The sequence below is a fragment of the Trematomus bernacchii genome, unplaced genomic scaffold, assembly GCF_902827165.1.
Source record: "Trematomus bernacchii unplaced genomic scaffold, fTreBer1.1, whole genome shotgun sequence".
NCBI classification, from domain to species: domain Eukaryota; kingdom Metazoa; phylum Chordata; class Actinopteri; order Perciformes; family Nototheniidae; genus Trematomus; species Trematomus bernacchii.
This window is the reverse complement of record NW_022987621.1, coordinates 1,406,733-1,422,540: the sequence shown is the minus strand read 5'-3', so window position 1 is coordinate 1,422,540 and position 15,808 is coordinate 1,406,733. Positions and strand designations below refer to the sequence as shown.

At 42.6% G+C, this 15,808-nt stretch overlaps 1 protein-coding gene and 5 non-coding genes across 6 annotated transcripts; all 6 read left to right on the top strand.

The window, feature by feature from the left end:
* Window positions 1-8,773: 8,773 nt before the first annotated feature.
* rps3 (ribosomal protein S3) lies at window positions 8,774-15,021 on the top strand. Its single transcript, XM_034132796.1, has 7 exons — window positions 8,774-8,885; window positions 9,797-9,927; window positions 10,790-10,883; window positions 12,005-12,099; window positions 13,353-13,540; window positions 14,145-14,348; window positions 14,948-15,021. The coding sequence occupies exons 1-6, from the start codon at window positions 8,856-8,858 to the stop codon at window positions 14,342-14,344; spliced, it is 738 nt and encodes a 245-aa protein (XP_033988687.1). The 5' UTR covers window positions 8,774-8,855; the 3' UTR covers window positions 14,345-14,348; window positions 14,948-15,021.
* Window positions 10,084-10,231, top strand: LOC117484338. The gene has a single exon (XR_004556113.1). It is a non-coding gene; the product is annotated as a small nucleolar RNA SNORD15 (small nucleolar RNA).
* On the top strand, window positions 11,593-11,741 carry LOC117484342. Its single transcript, XR_004556116.1, has one exon. It is a non-coding gene; the product is annotated as a small nucleolar RNA SNORD15 (small nucleolar RNA).
* On the top strand, window positions 12,436-12,584 carry LOC117484339. The gene has a single exon (XR_004556114.1). It is a non-coding gene; the product is annotated as a small nucleolar RNA SNORD15 (small nucleolar RNA).
* On the top strand, window positions 13,869-14,014 carry LOC117484341. The gene has a single exon (XR_004556115.1). It is a non-coding gene; the product is annotated as a small nucleolar RNA SNORD15 (small nucleolar RNA).
* Window positions 14,512-14,660, top strand: LOC117484343. The gene has a single exon (XR_004556117.1). It is a non-coding gene; the product is annotated as a small nucleolar RNA SNORD15 (small nucleolar RNA).
* Window positions 15,022-15,808: the final 787 nt, after the last annotated feature.

The following is a 15,808-nucleotide window of genomic DNA, read 5'->3' as shown; positions in this document are numbered from 1 at the left end:
ACTACAGTTCTCTGTGTGCAGGAAGTTGTGCAAAGCACAGCAAGCCAAAACAATGGCCTTGGCAATGTCTTGAATGTTTATGGTGGTTAGGAAGACCCGAAAACGGTTGGCTAGGATGCCAAAGGCATTTTCTACCACCCTCCGAGCCCGCGACAGCCTGTAGTTGAAGATGCGTTGCTCTACAGCTAGCCTGCGGTTCGGATAGGGCTTCATGAGGTGCTCCTTCAGGGGAAATGCCTCATCTAACAAACCGCCTGGTCAGAAGCAGGAAGTGGTGCAGGTGCAGGGATGTTGAATGTCCTGTTCTCTAAGGCATCCTGCAGTGAGCATCCACCAAACACACCACCATCTGAAATCCTCCCATTACAACCTACATCTACATACAAGAACTTGTAGTTGCTGTCGACCAGTGCCATTAGCACTATGGAAAATGTATGTTTGTAGTTGAAGTAGGTTGATCCAGTACCAGTTCCGAGTCGGAGTGTCAACCATCCGGCAATTCGTTCCTGAGACCTGTACAGCCATTTACAAGGTTTTAAAAGAGAAATACCTGAAGGTATGTGTGGATACTTACTGGTTTTACTGTGCAAACTGTATGTAATACAGTGAGGTCTGTAGGCATTTGAACAGCAAATGTTTGGTTTGCCATATGAAACATGGCTCTTAAAGCTCCGGAGGAAAGGACGTCCCATTGCTCTTAAAACTCATTTCCCTGCTTCTCGTGGTTTCCTTGCGTCTCTCCATGCTTCCCTGGTGGGAGGGACTAAACGCAGGGAAACGACGCAAGTGAGGGACGCAAGGATTCCATTTAATCGACCTGAGAAGCAGCCCTAATCTTTTAAGAAACAAAATATCAACTTTGAACAGAAGGGTTTAAAAACACGTTTTTAATACAAATAAACTTGAAACATAAACCTATTTGTCATTTCAAAATTCACTTTTATTGTCTGCGTGAAAGGCACAGTAGGCTATGAGCGAATACATATCAACATTCAAAAATTACAAAGTCGTACAATATATACCATGTGCTACTGTCTAGGATTAAGTATGATGAGACTTTTCAGCCCGCGACGAGTAGTATGAAGCTGCAGCCTCGGAGGAGGGTGCACTCTCAGGACCGCATGCACTCTCAGGACCGCATGCACTCTCAGGACCCTAGTTGTTTTGCAACATCGCCACCTAGTGAGCAGGAGACATGAATATGAACGACAACGCAGAGAGTGTGAGTAGTGTGAAGTGCTTTTAAAGTTTTATTTGTTTAACATTAATAACAATTCCGGTGTCTTGAAATGAAGTGTGATTAGCTAACATTAACTATGATAGTCTTAAGGCAATACAAACAAACATCTGTTAGCTTATGATAGCTTCTAACAGTATTAAAGGCACTAAAAACAATTATTTGTTAGCTATAGCTTTCGGCAAAAGCTAATGCTAATAGCATTAGCTTCATTAGCATATTTGATTATTTGTTTAATGAAACTGTAGCGTGATTTTGGCAAGCCCAACTAGGTGTCCTACATTAATTGTTGATTTAATCACTAATTACAGTAACACGTGCTAAATGTTATCTGTTAGCCTATGATGACTCGCTGCAAAACCAACTGTTAGCCTTTTTGTTTATTTGTTTAATGAAACCGTATGTTATGGTTATGTTATTTAGCAGAGGCTTTTATCCAAAGTGACTCACAAAAAACATAAAAGAACCATAATTAGCATTAGATTATCAATACAAATAGTTACATAGTCAGTTACATTACGTATTACATTTTTAACAAGGTAATTAGTCATCTGTAACCTACATTTAAAAAAAGTAAACTTCCCAACCCTGATCATTAATTATAGTCAGCTAATTAATTAAACTTCAAAGGATGACAAAAGCATGTCAATATGATCTGTCTGTCCGCTACATTAAATCAGCAGTAGCCTAATATAAGTTCTGTATTCAGTGTAAATGCTTCTTTAATAGTCATTGTATTACTATTTGAATTCATTGTAAATAATCTTAACTGTGCTGACTGCCTGTTTACTGTTTATCAGACAGTCTCATCATTTTGACATGTTTTGTAATATTGCATGAGGTGTTTTAGTCAGTTATTATGTCGGCCTATTCTGTAGGTTAGAATCTGTTGTGTCAGAATCTAACAATTAGGCCTAATTTATGTCTGTCTGTGAAAGTATTTCAAAATGTTCAGTTTGACCAATTAGGCTCTCTCTTTTTCAAGATGCATATTTCAATCCAAGAGGGGAGATCCTTGCCCGATTTACAACGATGCACTACATGTTGCAAAGTCTATAAAGTGTCTTTACTTCTGCCTTCTCCTATCCTAGTATTATGAAGTTGATTGACTAAGAGTAAGGTCAGCTAAATTAAGGAAGGTTTTGTTGTTTTTCTGTCTGAATTGTAATTTTCTTATGACATTCTACTTCAGGTGTCGTCAACTGGAATGTCTTCTCAGAGGGACACAAAAGGGAATTTCGGAAGGAATACCAAATTTCCAGGTGCTTTTACTGCGACAACCTTTATAAGGACGTTGGCACAGGCTACCGGGGAAGTGGACGGCGAGGAGTGTTGCAGGGTTTTTACTCAGAAGAGGGCTTCCCGGGGTACTGCAGCTGGAGCTGTTGTCTGGTGGTTGAGGGAACAGCAGACCCCGCCTCACCCCAGTGAAGAATCCACAGTGCCCAATAAATAAAAATGTATTCTGCACTGAAATTCCTCTCATCAAATTGCATGTTTATCTTTTGCAGCCTGGTGCATAAACACACTAACAGTTGTTTTTGAGTAATCTAGCACCTCTTCAAAGACACATTTGATTTGATTTATTTCGTACGTGTAATACAATAAAAAATATATATATATAATAATGAAATGAAACAAGAGAATTATGATACTGTAGAAACATAAGCAGTATCAAATTGATTCAAAGGAGTTTACACTTATTTAACCCCACCCCTTCTCCCAAAAACTAAATTAACAGTTTTCTTTTAACAAAATATACATCTAAATGTATGTCTACATACAATATACATTTACAATTATAAATAGATTATATCATTATTACTACAATATATATATATATATATATTTATGTTGTATGTCAAATTTGATAAAGACAAATATAAAAGACTATCTTTTTACATCTGACATACAAAATACATTTGTTATTAAAAATCAAAAACATATTAACAACTTGTTGTTAATAATAATAATGTAATTTCAGTAAGAAAAACATATTTTCATGCATTTTTAGATGGTTAATAACAAGCATTACAATGTCTAAAGAGACTCGCAGTGTATGAGACTCAATACTCGCTGGTTGTACTTTTGCGGTCATCCAATCCGCTAGGTGGCGATGTTGCAAAACAACTAGGGTCCTGAGAGTGCATGCGGTCCTGAGAGTGCATGCGGTCCTGAGAGTGCACCCTCCTCCGAGGCTGCAGCTTCATACTATTGCCCGCGACCCCCAAAATAACAGTTCTGTTTGCAGCGGGGTAAAAAGGCTTTAAAAAGGCTCCCGTGTATGAATCTCACCATAGACATTAATGTCTAAAAAGCGATTTTTAATTAATGTCTATGGTGCTATTTTATGCAACATTGCATGGTGGCTAAATATACTGTCTATGCCTGCTGTCCATTCAAACGAAGTACACTGGATATAAACTCCCCAAACAGGCGAAAACCTACCAGTTTCACCCACTGTCTCTGCCACCTCCCTCCATGCCTGGCTCCTCCGGTTTGTATCCCGGTAGGTGAACAGGGACTGAAAGCACCGGGTGATTCCCTACCGCTACGATTATTTTCTCCTCCATTTTTTGGCATATGAGGAAATGAACTGCGGTCTGGCTCTCCCAGCATACACGCGGTTTGATTGGCTAGCGCTTGTACTGGCAGATTTGCATACACGGGATTTGATTGGCTGACGCCTCCGCCTCAGCTTCAAAAGTAGAACATTGCTCTACTTTTGCAGCGAGCACCGCGAGAAAAGCTACGCTTTGCTCCCACAATGCAGTTCGGCGAATCGTGACGTTACCCCATTCAAAGTGAATGGGCAGAAGCGTTGAAGCGTCACCGCACGCCGCCGTGTGTAGGGGCCGTTACGGGCGCATTACGGGCGCATTACGGGCGCATTACGGGCGCATTACGGGCGCGTTACGGCTGCGCCGCGGTGCTCACGGCGATCGCGGCGACTCTAGTCAATGGGTGCTATTCCACCACACGCGGCGCGTTACGGCTCAGAAGCGTCTCGGCGCAGGGCTCCTCTAAAATTAGGATGAATCCTATTTTTGACGCGGCGCAGCCGTAACGTAAGGTCGGGCAGGCAGGAAGTGGAACGTTCAGAGCATATATAGCATATATATATATATATATACACACACACACAAACTCATTTTGCAGACCCTATCCCTTCGTAGTCTTTCAAGTAGGAGGAGAAATGCCAGCGTTCTCCTCCGGTTTACAGGCACTGTGTAAATTATATATATAGAATAATTATGATGATGAATGCATTTTTTTACCACTAAAATACAGCAACACATCTTTGATTCATGTCGTTTATAACTGGAATATTACAGTTATTATTAACTTTGTCTGTACAAAGTAGCCTGTCCAGGAAATATGCCCAAATCAACAAAAACTGCGAGCCGGCAGGCAAGACGCTCCGCTTCTGAAATGCTTCTGAAACGCGCCTGGTAGGGTATGACGCCGGAGGAGGCCGGACCAAAACCGCGGCGCAGCCGTAACCCCTAGATTCCACCGGGTCCCCCCTAGATTCCACCGGGTCCGTCTGCGCCGCGTTGCGGTTTTGGTCCGGCCTCCTCCGGCGTCATACCCTACCAGGCGCGTTTCAGAAGCGTTTCAGAAGCGTTTCAGAAGCGTTTCAGAAGCGTTTCAGAAGCATTTCGCCGCGACAAAAATAGGATTCGATCCTAATTTTAGAGGAGCCCTGCGCCGAGCCGCTTCTGGGACGCTTCTGAGCCGTAACGCGCCGCGTGTGGTGGAATAGCACCCATTGACTAGAGTGGCCGCGATCGCCGTGAGCACCGCGGCGTAGCCGTAACGCGCCCGTAACGCGCCCGTAACGCGCCGCAGACGGACCCGGTGGAATCTAGGGTCTGCGCCGCGTTACGGCTACGCCGCTGTTTTGGTCCGAAAGACGATGCAGCCATCTTCACCGGCGCATCACTTATCAAGCTCTGCAAACTGTTCCCGTTATGATTATAAGTTATTTAAGATGATCAAATGTGCTCAGACTTTCTGCCCTTTACCGTTTGTTTACTCACTAATCACATCTCCCCCTGGATGTTAGGCGTGTGTGTGTGTGTGTGTGTGTGTGTGTGTGTGTGTGTGTCGTTTTTGCTTTCGTTTATTTTACCTTCGTAGTAGTCGTCGTTGGACAATTCACAGGCCACTGAATCCGCCGTTTCACCACAAGTGCCGGAGAATGAGGGTCTGTCGCAGAGCATCCAATCGATCATACCATTTACGGGTCTTCTGGCCGTTACCACTCTTGTTATTATGGTCTTTTATTTGTTTGTAGTCCTGCTTTAGTTTCTTTATTTTGTGCGCTGTGGAAGATTCCCATGTCGGCTAACTTTACCGAACAACGCTGATACATTTTGCAGTTGGAAACTGCCTTCAGTAGAAGCTGCTGGATCCCATCCTTCGAGTAAATTGCCAGACGTGCCGACACATCCTCATCACTCCACCGCTCCGATGATTTTCGTATTCTTATTGTTGCCATAATAACTGCTTTCACAAAAGTACTCTCGTTGGTGCGCTGGGCTAATAATGCCAGCAAATACAATGGCCGCTCCAAAAAAGAATTCAGAGTTAAACGGGGCGTGGTTTGCATTCCACACAGGCACAGCCAATCAGACGTATGAACTATTTTCTCCCACCACAGTCCCTGCTCTCGAGCAGGGACTGAAAAGCGGGTCAGATGAACTCATTTGAACTACTTTAGTTCCTGGGGCTTTTTGGTGTGAACGCAAATATATCATAGTTCTGATTAACTATTGTGGGAAAAGTACTCCGGTGTGAACGCGCCTATTGTCTGCTCAGTGAGTTCGTTCTTTGGCACAAATCACACCTCATACAGGGGACTTGTTACACGGAGCCCATCACCGGGGAAGCTGCCGGACCGAGAGTTTGATCCTGCCTGCGGCGGGAGAAGGCGGTCTGCTCGGCCTGCCCTTGGCTCTGGGGTCCCTCCTTAAACAAATACATAAAAACCTTTTAAATGAAACATTCATCTTAACAGATAAGATTTGATCATAAGCTGCTGACTCAATAGCCGCGTTCACACCGGAGTACTTTTCACCGTACTTTTCACGTTTAGTTCCGTTAGTACCCCTTATGTCGCGTTCACACCAAAAAGAGCACTTAATCTCTGGAACTTTTACCCCCATTTTTAGTGCCTGCTGAGAGATGATACTTTCCTGGGGGAATAAAGTGCCCCAGTTCTGGTTGGCTGGGCGAATTGCAAACCACGCCTCGTACAACTCTGAAATGTTTTGTAGAGCCGCCATTGTATTATCCTCGCATTAGCATTATTAGCATTAGCATTAGCCCAGCGCACAAACGCAGAGAGACTAACTTATGGCAACACAAAATAAAACATGGGAGCGGTGGAGATGAGGAGGTGCGTTCTGGCGATTTACTCGGAAGGCTTCAGTAGAAGCTGCTGGGAGTCCCAGCAGCTTCTACTGAAGCCAGTCCCCAACTCCGGGGACTTCTGGCCGGGGACACAGGGTGGCAGTATACGCCGTGAAGTTGTTTGCTGCTTGCCAGTAAACCCAAAGCAGAAGAAGACGAAGTGACGTCAGCGGCTCATTTGCGTAATCTTCCCTAAGGGAAAAGTACTCCGGTGTGAACGCGATCTGTACTAAATGCCCTGGGGTCATAAGTGCCGGGGCTCTGAGTGCCGGCACTAAATACGGCAAAGTACTTGGTGTGAACGCGGCTAATAGCTGCAGAGTTCCAGCTCTGGCATTAATATCAGCACCAAAACTGTGCGCCGGGAGCTTCAGGGAATTTTGGACAATTCTATGCTTCCAACTTTGTGGAAACAGTTTGGGGAAGGCCCTTTTCTGTTCCAGGATGACTGAGCCCCACAAAGCAAGGTCCATAAAGGCCTGGTTGGGTGAGTTTGGTGTGGAAGAACTTGACCTCAACCTCATTGAACACCTTTGGGATTAACTAGAATGGAGAGCCAGGTCCTCTCGTCCAACATCAGTGTCTGACCTCACACATGCTCTTCTGGATGAATGGGCAACAATTCCCACTCCAAAATCTTGTAGAAAGCCTTCCCAGAAGAGTGGAAGCTGTTATAGCTGCAATTATATTATTTATTGTTTATCACTGTTATCACACTTGCACACATGGGTCATTTTTTACCCATCTGTGCAAACCTGATGTATTACTACAAAAACTGTTTTAGTTCCTACATTTTGAAAGGTTGATTGAAAATAATGATGTGTGGTGATCAAAAACAAGATATTTAATGAATACTTGGAATATTAAATGATTAAATAAATGGATTTCCAAAAATATAGAAACACTCAGCCATGCATGAAATAACATTGTAAGTCAATATGGGTCATTTTTGACCCATGTTGTCCCTTAGAAGGGGTATGCATAGTTTGTGTATCAAATGGTTAATTGTTTGCAAACAGTTTTGTACGTGTGTGTTTTTTAAGCACGTTTAAGTACAGGCATTCGTAATTTCATTGTATTTTATATATGGAGAATAAAGGCTTCTATTCTATTCTTGAAATCATCCCAATGCACTCGCTTGCTGTGAATGTCCCAGAAACAAAATATAACGTCTTGTATGTGAGTTATATCATGATTATATTTGTAAATTAATTGATATTGCTTATCTATTTTATCACCTAGTTTTACTTTGAAAGTATTGGCTGGAAGTTATCATGTCACTTGACATATTCCTCACTCCCCTCACTAGAGGGCAGTATACCGTCACAGCCGGTCACAGTATGATCTCCCCAGAGCCGTATAATAGATAATAATTCTATCTATATGGCGCTGGATCTCCCCATCAACACTTTTTTTTATTGACCCATTTAGAACACCCTCCTCTACATTAGTTCTGAGGACCAGCGGCCTGAGGCCACTGTGTCGGCCAACCATCGTCCAGTGTGCTTACACACCAGTGTATTACCAGATATGACAATATCAGCATCAGCAAATGTGGAGATGACACAACAGTAACTGGTCATATGTGATGAAGACCGACGATAGAGCCATATCGGGGGAAGTGGTAGCTCTAAATGATCAACACGTCTCTCTTAATCCTGCTATATCATCCTCCATTATTAATCTCTTTGACTTGCACTTTGTAGACATTATTAGACATTTTTAATACACAGAAAAATAAAATAAACTTGAAATAACTAATGTCGTTTTGCAGTTCATCACTGTGACCACTGGAGGACATGGGTCTAAAGCATAGTCTAAAGCTTCTGTCAAGACAGGAAAATACCCTACCCAGACTTCCGGCGAATTAATTCAAAAATAAAACAACCAAAGGCGACAGGAAGTTTTCGGTTGTGTTTTTTTTGCTCATACTCTGTCCATTGCAAAGTTTGCAAATAAAGGTTACCGAAAGTGAACACGTTGCAAAGACAATTTAATATTTAGTTTGGGGGTATCTAGCTATATATCTAGCTTGGGGTAGGCATACCAGTAAAGAAATTAAGAGGGTTGCTTCATAAAAAAAAAAAACTACAAGTCCTAGCAGCACACTGGGCATGGCGTCACCGGAAACCAGTCGTTTAGGTATAAATTCATTTCCGCTTATTGTTAAGGTCCTTTCCTGTCAACGGCCTTTCCGAAGATGGCGGTGCAAATCTCCAAGAAGAGGAAGGTTAGCACAATTTTATCCTGTTTTACACCCTCAGTCAGACAGTTTACATAAAAATAGTGTAATGTCGGTGTGGATACAGTTCTCTACGCTACATATTGGTGTGTGTGGTACCCGTCCACCCCCGGTCAGGTGAGGATTGATCCAGATACTGCTGGCGCTGCGTCCTCATTTGGCTAGCTAGCATGGCTTCGTCCGCCGCGGCCTGCGACGAGTCACAAACCGGTACCTCCAGATACGATTCCTCTTATTAAAACACAACGGATATTTTCAGAGCAATTTCAACACTCGACAACCTTATATATCTGCTTACTCGAAACGGTCATGTGTTTGAGGTCTTTGAATGGGGTTAGCTTGATGAGTTAGCTTCATAGTCAAATGAGATAGAAAGAAGTTTAGAAACTCCAAATAGATCGTCGTTTTTTTAATTGTGATCATTACATATTTATAAAGTAACAAAGTTTGATTTATATCAACAGCACAATGCACATTATGATACTAATGACTGACCGTAGCAACGTATTCCAGTGCACCTCTACGGATCCGACATGTGGTTTCAATATTTTGATAAGTTCATGTAAAGGGGTATTCGCAGCTGACTAGAGTTGGAATATAATAATAAATGCTGGGGGTTTATTTAATATCTACATATCTGTGCAATAAATGTTATCATTGCGTCCGTGACTTCTCTGTAAAATGTGTAGTTTATTTCCCTTGCCTGTAACTAACTCACGCGTAATCGCGACATGTGCAGTGTTTGGGCCTTGGATTTCCCCCCTTTTTTATTTGTTCTAAGTCTTTACACGAGCACCTCTTCCCATTCGCTCCTCGGCTCGAGCCACTATTAAGACGAATGTTTTACCTCTGTGTAATCATTCTTTATCATGTGTAAGCTGACCCTTTCCTCTCCTCAGTTCGTGGCAGACGGTATCTTCAAGGCAGAGCTGAACGAGTTCCTGACTCGTGAGCTTGCTGAGGATGGCTACTCCGGTGTGGAGGTGCGTGTGACCCCAACCAGGACTGAGATCATCATCCTGGCCACAAGGTGAGTGCAGAGATTTTTTTTAATCGTTTTTACTATTAACCTATATGGTTATGGTTGACCTGCATGCCACAAGTGTTCACAATAGAAACTGCCATCTGTCGTACAGAGCTTTGGGTTCTATCAGGTAGACGTGTTTGTTCAGGGTCAGTTTGTGTCCTTCAGTGATGAGACGATGACGAGTCGGAGCAGGACTTAATCTGTTTTGGTGGTTACTGCTTCAGAGTCACGTTCTGTGGTTCTGCTGCAGTTCCTCAGAGCAGGGGGTCCTCTTGTGTGAAGACATCGAGGCATTTGTCTGAGAAGGGTTATAGCAGCACATGGGTGTGTGGGCGCTTTTGCCTGCTAAATGTAACCAAGTTTTAAAGTGAAAGCGGAGAAACCGACCATAATGTGTTGAATAGATGGATGAGGCTTCCCAAACGTAAGCTTAGAACATGCTTTTACGGGATTTACTTCAACCTTGTTAAAATTTAAAAAAGGTACATGCACGCTAGTAATTTCTTGCGTTTGACCTCTTAAACCGTCAATATCACTACAGAAAATGTTACCATTGTTGGATTCTTGACGGGAACACACCTGTGCATGTGTTCGCTTCTGTTGTGCAGTACCACAGCAGCTAAGCAGTAGTTGTACACTACGCTGTAGTATGATTTTAGTTTATGTAAATATTCCTGTGCATTTTTTGACAAGAGAATGCATTGTAACATGTGCTCAGAAAACAGCATGACAATGGCCTGATAATGATTTTCAGCAATTCTAAACCAAACTTTTAATAAGACCAAATGTTAGACTTGATGCTTTTGACTGCTAACTAGTATGCATAGGACTACAGTGTAATAATGAGTGTTTAACTTGTCTTCAGGACCCAGAATGTTCTGGGTGAGAAGGGTCGTCGTATCAGAGAGCTGACCGCTGTGGTCCAGAAGAGGTTTGGCTTCCCAGAGGGCAGTGTGGAGGTAAGGGAAATGCAATTACAAGTCAAGTGCCCACTCAAATATTTAAACACAGAAGGCTTAATGACGAACAGAAATCCTTTATTTGTCCCACACTGCAGTAATGTACAATGTTAACTGCAAAGAGGGACAGTGCGGATAAAGACAAAATAAGAGTACATACTTAAAACAAATTAATAAGTACACATTCAGGTTAAAAAGCACTAATTAAAGAAAACTAGCAGCCAGTAGTAAATGGTAAAAAGTATATATTGCGCTGTTTTACAAATAATGTTACAGTTTTTAGTAGTGCAAAATACAGCCAGTAATGACAATATTACATAACAAAATGTGAGTATTGCACATAATTACACTAAGGTAACAGGCTTTTGTGGTGACAAAAGTATTATATGGTTTAGTAAAGGAAAATATATTCATAATGCAGTCAATGATTTATTGCATCAAATCAGTACATGCAGCAAACTTGTGGCTAGCAAAAATAAAATGTTTACTTTTCTGCTAAACCCCTTACTTTTAACACTGACAGAGTGGAGCCCAGAGTCAGCCCACACTGAACTGGATTCCATTAGCCTATTTTTGCTGAGCAATCCAACATGTCTAACTAAACACTTCTACAATTGATAGTTAATGTAATTAAATATTGAGACTCATGCATATTTTTGGAGAATAAAATGTATGCATGTACAAGGCTTGAGAACCTTGGTTGACCCCCCTTCAGTGATGAGACGATGACGAGTCGGAGCAGGACTTCATCTGTTCTGGTGGTTACTGCTTCAGAGTCACGTTCTGTGGTTCTGCTGCAGTTCCTCAGAGCAGGGAGTCTTTTTCAAGTGAAGACATCGAGGCATTTGTCTGAGAAGGGTCAAAGCATCCGGCTGGAATTGTATTTACAAGAAATTGCTAAGAAAGTGTATAATCTCTCACAGTAGTGTTAAGATTTTGTATTTTTGAGCGAAGGATGCTATCAAGTCTGAAAAACATAGTGAATTCATGTCTGTTTTTAAATGAAATTAAAACACTGGTACTCATTCGTCTATGGGTCCAAGAGCTATTTAGGCCCTTACCTGCAGTTTTATATTGTCAGGATGTCTGACCTTTAACCTGTGCCTCTCTCCACCTGTTAGCTGTATGCTGAGAAGGTTGCCACCCGTGGGCTGTGCGCCATCGCCCAGGCAGAGTCTCTGCGCTACAAGCTGCTGGGAGGCCTGGCTGTCCGCAGGTAACAAGTGCCGTCTCTTCCATAACTTTTCAACATGTCTACCTTCTCTATTCTGAAAACATCTGCTGGGGATAGTGGTACAAATTAAACAAATAATGGTTGCTGTCCACAATTTTACAAAAACATATGCAGACATGAACACACTTTTTTGTTTAAATTGAATAAGGAAAACTAATGAGATCAACATAATAATAAAAAACACGACTGACAAGAACAAGGGTAGAAACCGATATGATCATCACAAGCTGCAAATATGATGCATTTCTATTGAAGTGACGTAATGGCATCAACGGGTTCATCCGTCAGAAGCTTGTTTGTTCAGGGTCAGTTTTTGTCCTTCAGTGATGAGACGATGACGAGTCGGAGCAGGGCTCACTCTGTTCTGGTGGTTACTGCTTCAGAGTCACGTTCTGTGGTTCTGCTGCAGTTCCTCAGAGCAGGGGGTCTTTATCAAGTGAAGACATCGAGGCATTTGTCTGAGAAGGGTCAAAGCGTCAGTTACCTGCTGAACATAACATAGTGGTAAAACTGGTTACAATTGTTTAGTATAGATCAGCGGTTTTCAAAGTGTGAGGCGCGCCTCCCCGGGGGGGTGGTCACCAGAGAGCTTCAGGGGGGGCGCAGCGTGAGAAAAAAATTACGGGAAACGGTGAAATCTAGCTAGTTAACTTCAGCTAACTGCGAGCGGCAACATAGATCGACTTTTAGTGAAGTTACCTAAAGTGAGAGAGGAGACAGCGTCTGGCAGAAAGCGTGTGTCACTTGCACACTTTTGGCTGTTTGTGGAGACCGAGTTCCCCCACCTCGCCAAAAAGGTTGTAAAAGTGCTCATTCCCTTCACCTCCACCTACTGATCAAAAGCAAGTACTGGTCAAGGCTGCAGCCAGAGGATGATCTGCGTTTATTCCTGTCTACATTGCATCCCCGCATCAAAGACGCACTCATTGTTCCCACTAAAGTAGGGGTGAGTGTAATGAGGCAAAGTTGATGTTCAGTGTGTTGCCGGGAGCATATAAGGATTTATCCACGATGTTGAAAATGTTAAAAAGTTGTTTAATGTTTTAAGGAGGTGACGCTACTCAGCCAATCAAATCGGTGCAGTCAGTGAGTCAGCACGATAGATTCAAACAGACAGAGGCGAGACAAGAGGAGAGAAACAGTCGGAGTCATTTCAAATGGTGTGCTCAAAAAAGAGAAAGGTAGACAGCGAAAACAGAGCATTTAATGACATGTTCTTTGTTCTCCCCCTTCAGGGCGTGCTATGGTGTTCTGAGGTTCATCATGGAGAGCGGTGCTAAGGGCTGCGAGGTTGTGGTGTCTGGCAAGCTGAGGGGTCAGAGGGCCAAGTCCATGAAGTTTGTGGATGGTCTGATGATCCACAGCGGAGACCCCGTCAACTACTACGTGGACACAGCAGTCCGCCACGTCCTGCTGAGGCAGGGTGAGGAACGCTCCAGCAGACACCAACACAATGCTAAAGAAGCACTTACTCACTAGATCGCTTTGGAAATATTTCAAACCTTTATTTAACCAGATGGTCCCATTGAGATCATAGATCTCTTTTTCAAGGGAGACCTGCAATTTGCCATTTTGAACCCCGATTGTTACTGAAACAATCAAAATTAACTTTGGCAGAGAAGATATACTTTATTAATCACCAACAGGGAAATTACCCTTTGATGGTTTGTTAGACTCATGCATGTTTTTGAGAATAAAATGTGTGCATGTACAAAGCTTGAACCTTGGTTGACCCCCCCCCCCCCCCCCCACTTCAGTGATGAGACGATGACGAGTCGGAGCAGGACTTCTGTTCTGGTGGTTACTGCTTCAGAGTCACGTTCTGTGGTTCTGCTGCAGTTCCTCAGAGCAGGGGGTCTTTTTCATGTGAAGACATCGAGGCATTTGTCTGAGAAGGGTCAAAGCATCATGCTGGAAGAAATGGCAAAGAAAGTGCCTAATCTCATTAAGGCATTTGGTTTGTCCTCTGTGCTTTGTAGACTTAGTTTGTTAGTGCTAATCTTTATTGATGTGCTTCTCATCCTCAGGTGTGCTTGGCATCAAGGTCAAGATCATGCTGCCCTGGGACCCCAGCGGTAAGATCGGCCCCAAGAAGCCCCTGCCCGACCACGTCAGCATTGTGGAGCCCAAGGATGAGCACCTGCCCACCACACCCATGTCAGAGCAGAAGGGGGCCAAGCCAGAGGCGCCCGCCATGCCCCAGGGAACACCTGTACCCACTGCATGAGAGGGTGAGCACATACCTGAGCCTTTTATCCAAGCAGGGTTTGTTCAGTTAGCATACTGCAGGCTTCAGAGGTTGGGAGAATAATTGGGTGTCCACTTATTTTGAAGATATCCTTGCAAAATCAGTATACTAGCAATAAAGACAAGAATGATCCTCAGTTCTTGACCCTTCAGTGATGAGACGATGACGAGTCGGAGCAGGACTTCTTCTGTTCTGGTGGTTACTGCTTCAGAGTCACGTTCTGTGGTTCTGCTGCAGTTCCTCAGAGCAGGGAGTCTTTATCATGTGAAGACATCGAGGCATTTGTCTGAGAAGGCGCACACAAACCTGGTTGAAATGATTTAGGAAAAGTGAATCTAGTGCCTCTAAATAATGGCCTTAAAATAGCCTACTGACCAGAGCAAGGTGGATCCATGTTTAAAAAGAAACTAAATTATAAATTAAGCTCAACAAAATCAGTTTTTACCATGAAAAGCTGAACCTGTTCACATTGAGTTGTACTTTTGGGCCCAATCATCAGAGGGCTTGACTTTTCATTGTACAGTCATGAAGAAATGAATGCACCATTATTCATGTATTCATTATGCATCATGTCTTTTTCAGGTTTTGGAGTGTTCTACAAGATGGAAGCAAGATCTGTTTTTTGTGTACAAAAACAATAAAATATTGGAAATACACTTATAGTTTTGTCACTTTACTACGTGTTGGTGAATCGCATCTAAAGTTGTCTGTTCCTCAAATGTTTTTAATGCTAGGATAAGCTCCTTTTTGAACCACTTTGGTTCACATTTTCACTATTTTCAAAAGGCATTCAATCTGTGCAGTAGACCCCGGAGAGAAGCATTGTCATTTGATCGTCATGATCAAAGACAATTTAAAATGTCTACATGATCAGATCATGCAACCCAATATATAACAAGTTACACATTGTCTAAGGGGGCATGACATACTGTAGCACTGGAACCCCTCTGTCCTTAAGACGTTTGCAGCGCACAAGGAAAATAATTATTCATACATTTCTATTTATCTTATCCGGTTGGATTTCTCAGGAATGACTTGAAATTTGCCACAATGTCAGCTTAGCTTCAAGGTTAGTTACTGCTTAGATTTTGGTAGGCCATAGAAACTACTGTTCTGTCCCTAAATCGAGAATCAAAATGACCATTTTCACAAATGTCTATAAAGATCAAATGAAGTATTGCCTCTTGGGTACAACCAGCAAAAGCAATCATTCTAGTGTATATTTTAAGTACAGCATCTGTATGTTTATAACAACAGTTAAGAGCATCCATACATGTGAAACCATAACGTACAACATTGAATTACCACCGAGTGGTCAAACTTAAAAATAACACCCACAGCGTAAAAAGAGTTGAGAGTGAATGTTATCAGTCTGGCACATTTATAGCGTAGCGTTCACCAGGTCTAATTTGCAAAAATCAAACGTGACTCAGAAAAAGGCTA

Bases quoted from the DNA above. Each gene is read 5' to 3' on its own strand.
- rps3 (XM_034132796.1), top strand. From the start codon at position 8,856: ATGGCGGTGCAAATCTCCAAGAAGAGGAAG. The intron at 10,884-12,004 runs GTAAGGGAAATG...TCCACCTGTTAG, and splicing joins TCCCAGAGGGCAGTGTGGAG to CTGTATGCTGAGAAGGTTGC. The intron at 12,100-13,352 runs GTAACAAGTGCC...CTCCCCCTTCAG, and splicing joins GGAGGCCTGGCTGTCCGCAG to GGCGTGCTATGGTGTTCTGA.